Below are 2,210 nucleotides of genomic sequence, written 5' to 3'. Positions count from 1 at the left end.
AAGCATCACCAGATTTCCTACCAGCTGTGTGTGTGTGTGTGTGTGTGTGTGTGAGTGTGTGTGTGAGTGTGTTAGGGTTAGTGTGTGTGTGAGTGTGTGTGTGTGTGAGTGTGTGTATGTGAGTGTGTGTGTGTGGGTGTGTGTGTGTGTGAGTGTGTTAGGGTTAGTGTGTGTGTGAGTGTGTGTGTGAGTGTGTTAGGGTTAGTGTGTGTGTGTGTGTGTGTGTGTGAGTGTGTGTGTGTGTGTGTGAGTGTGTGTGTGTGTGTGTGAGTGTGTGTGTGTGTGTGTGAGTGTGTGTGTGTGTGTGTGAGTGTGTGTGTGTGTGTGTGAGTGTGTGTGTGTGTGTGTGAGTGTGTGTGTGTGTGTGTGAGTGTGTGTGTGTGTGTGTGAGTGTGTGTGTGTGTGTGTGAGTGTGTGTGTGTGTGTGTGAGTGTGTGTGTGTGTGTGTGAGTGTGTGTGTGTGTGTGTGAGTGTGTGTGTGTGTGTGTGAGTGTGTGTGTGTGTGTGTGAGTGTGTGTGTGTGTGTGTGAGTGTGTGTGTGTGTGTGTGTGTGTGTGTGTGTGTGTGTCACTCACATTGAGATACAGTCAACAAAACGCAGCCAAATCAGTTAAACACTGATGGAAATGTTTTTAATAGGGTGATGACTTTGCCTCTTGCTATTCAGCTTTTTCTCTCTCACCACAGAATTTTATTTACACACACACACCTTTTTTTTATTTTTGTTTTAATAAGAACGGTAAATGCAACATTTTCTCACAATTCAGACTTTTTCTTAAAATTGCAAGTGGATATCTGAAATAATATTTTGTAATTTCTCAAAATTGCTAGAAAAAAGACTGTATTTAGATATGTATTTAGTTTGCATGTAGCTCATCCTTCAGGACTGATGTTAAGTCAGTTGAAATGATAATATAACAGTTATGACATGCACAACGGGAGCGACTGGAAGATGGATAGAAATCCATATATTCAACTTCCTTGACAAAAAGTATCTAAAATAAATATTTTAGCAAACATTACACCTATCAGCTCAGCAGACATTAGCACTGGAACTCATTTAGTTACCATATTTATGTTACTATATGGAAAATATTTATTTTCTCAAATGCTAACTGGCAAAATTAGCTGTTATTAAAGCTGTTCACAGTATTAGAATCTCAACACATTCAATTAATAATATGAATAAATTAGTAGTAATCAAAGTAATGAATCATCCTCTAAAGGCATAGTTCACCCAGAAGTGATCATTTGAATGACTTTCTGTCTTGTCACACAAAGAAGATATTTTGAAGAATGTTCTGGTCCCTCTTTTCCATCGTTTTCACGTTGTTATAGAGAAAACAACAGCCAGAATATTTCCACGAAGTGGAAGTTCTCCTTCTGTGATCTGCAGGAGGCAGAAAATCACACATGATGGCAGACGATCGTTTCTCGCTGAACTCCTTCAGGTTTTCATTCAGTATTTGCGACTGCGTCCTCACTGGGATCTGGATTCTCCTCCGCCGGCTCTCCCTCCTTCTCTGTGTTCTCCTGGTTCTCCTCTTCATCTCCTTCCTCTGGTTTCTCCTCTTCATCTCCTTCCTCTGGTTTCTCCTCTTCATCTCCTTCCTCTGGTTTCTCCTCTTCATCTCCTTCCTCTGGTTTCTCCTCTTCTGCTCCTCCTTTAGCTTCTTCGTCTTGCTTCTCTTCACCATCATCATGTGCCTCTGGTTCTGATGCCTGTCCCTCTTCCTTTATCTCTCCATCCTCTTCTTTCTTATCTTCCTCTTTCTCATCCTCTGCTTTCTTCTCTTCCTCTTCTTTCTTCTCTTCCTCTTTCTCATCCTCTTCTTTCTTCTCTTCCTCTCTCTCATCCTCTTCTTTCTTCTCTTCCTCTCTCTCATCCTCTTCTTTCTTCTCTTCCTCTCTCTCATCCTCTGCTTTCTTCTCTTCCTCTCTCTCGTCCTGTGCTTTCTTCTCTTCCTCTCTCTCGTCCTGTGCTTTCTTCTCTTCCTCTCTCTCATCCTCTGCTTTCTTCTCTTCCTCTCTCTCATCCTCTTCTTTCTTCTCTTCCTCTCTCTCATCCTCTTCTTTCTTCTCTTCCTCTCTCTCATCCTCTGCTTTCTTCTCTTCCTCTCTCTCGTCCTGTGCTTTCTTCTCTTCCTCTCTCTCGTCCTGTGCTTTCTTCTCTTCCTCTCTCTCATCCTCTGCTTTCTTCTCTTCTTCTC

The 2,210-nt window shown here is 42.1% G+C and overlaps 1 protein-coding gene across 1 annotated transcript in view; it reads right to left on the bottom strand.

Moving 5' to 3' along the window:
* Positions 1–1,314: 1,314 nt before the first annotated feature.
* Positions 1,315–2,210, bottom strand: part of LOC107558635 (doublecortin domain-containing protein 2-like) — a 23,303-nt gene continuing 22,407 nt past the window's right edge. Inside the window, exon 10 of the mRNA XM_016242294.1 lies at positions 1,315–1,872. Coding sequence (XP_016097780.1) covers positions 1,456–1,872 — 417 coding nt within the window. The 3' untranslated portion in view covers positions 1,315–1,455. The remainder of the gene's footprint in view (positions 1,873–2,210) is intronic.

This window comes from Sinocyclocheilus grahami, unplaced genomic scaffold (assembly GCF_001515645.1).
Source record: "Sinocyclocheilus grahami isolate Dianchi unplaced genomic scaffold, SAMN03320097.WGS_v1.1 scaffold654.1, whole genome shotgun sequence".
Classification (NCBI taxonomy): domain Eukaryota; kingdom Metazoa; phylum Chordata; class Actinopteri; order Cypriniformes; family Cyprinidae; genus Sinocyclocheilus; species Sinocyclocheilus grahami.
The sequence above is the reverse complement of the archived record's forward strand: the minus strand, read 5'-3'. Positions and strand labels throughout refer to the sequence as shown.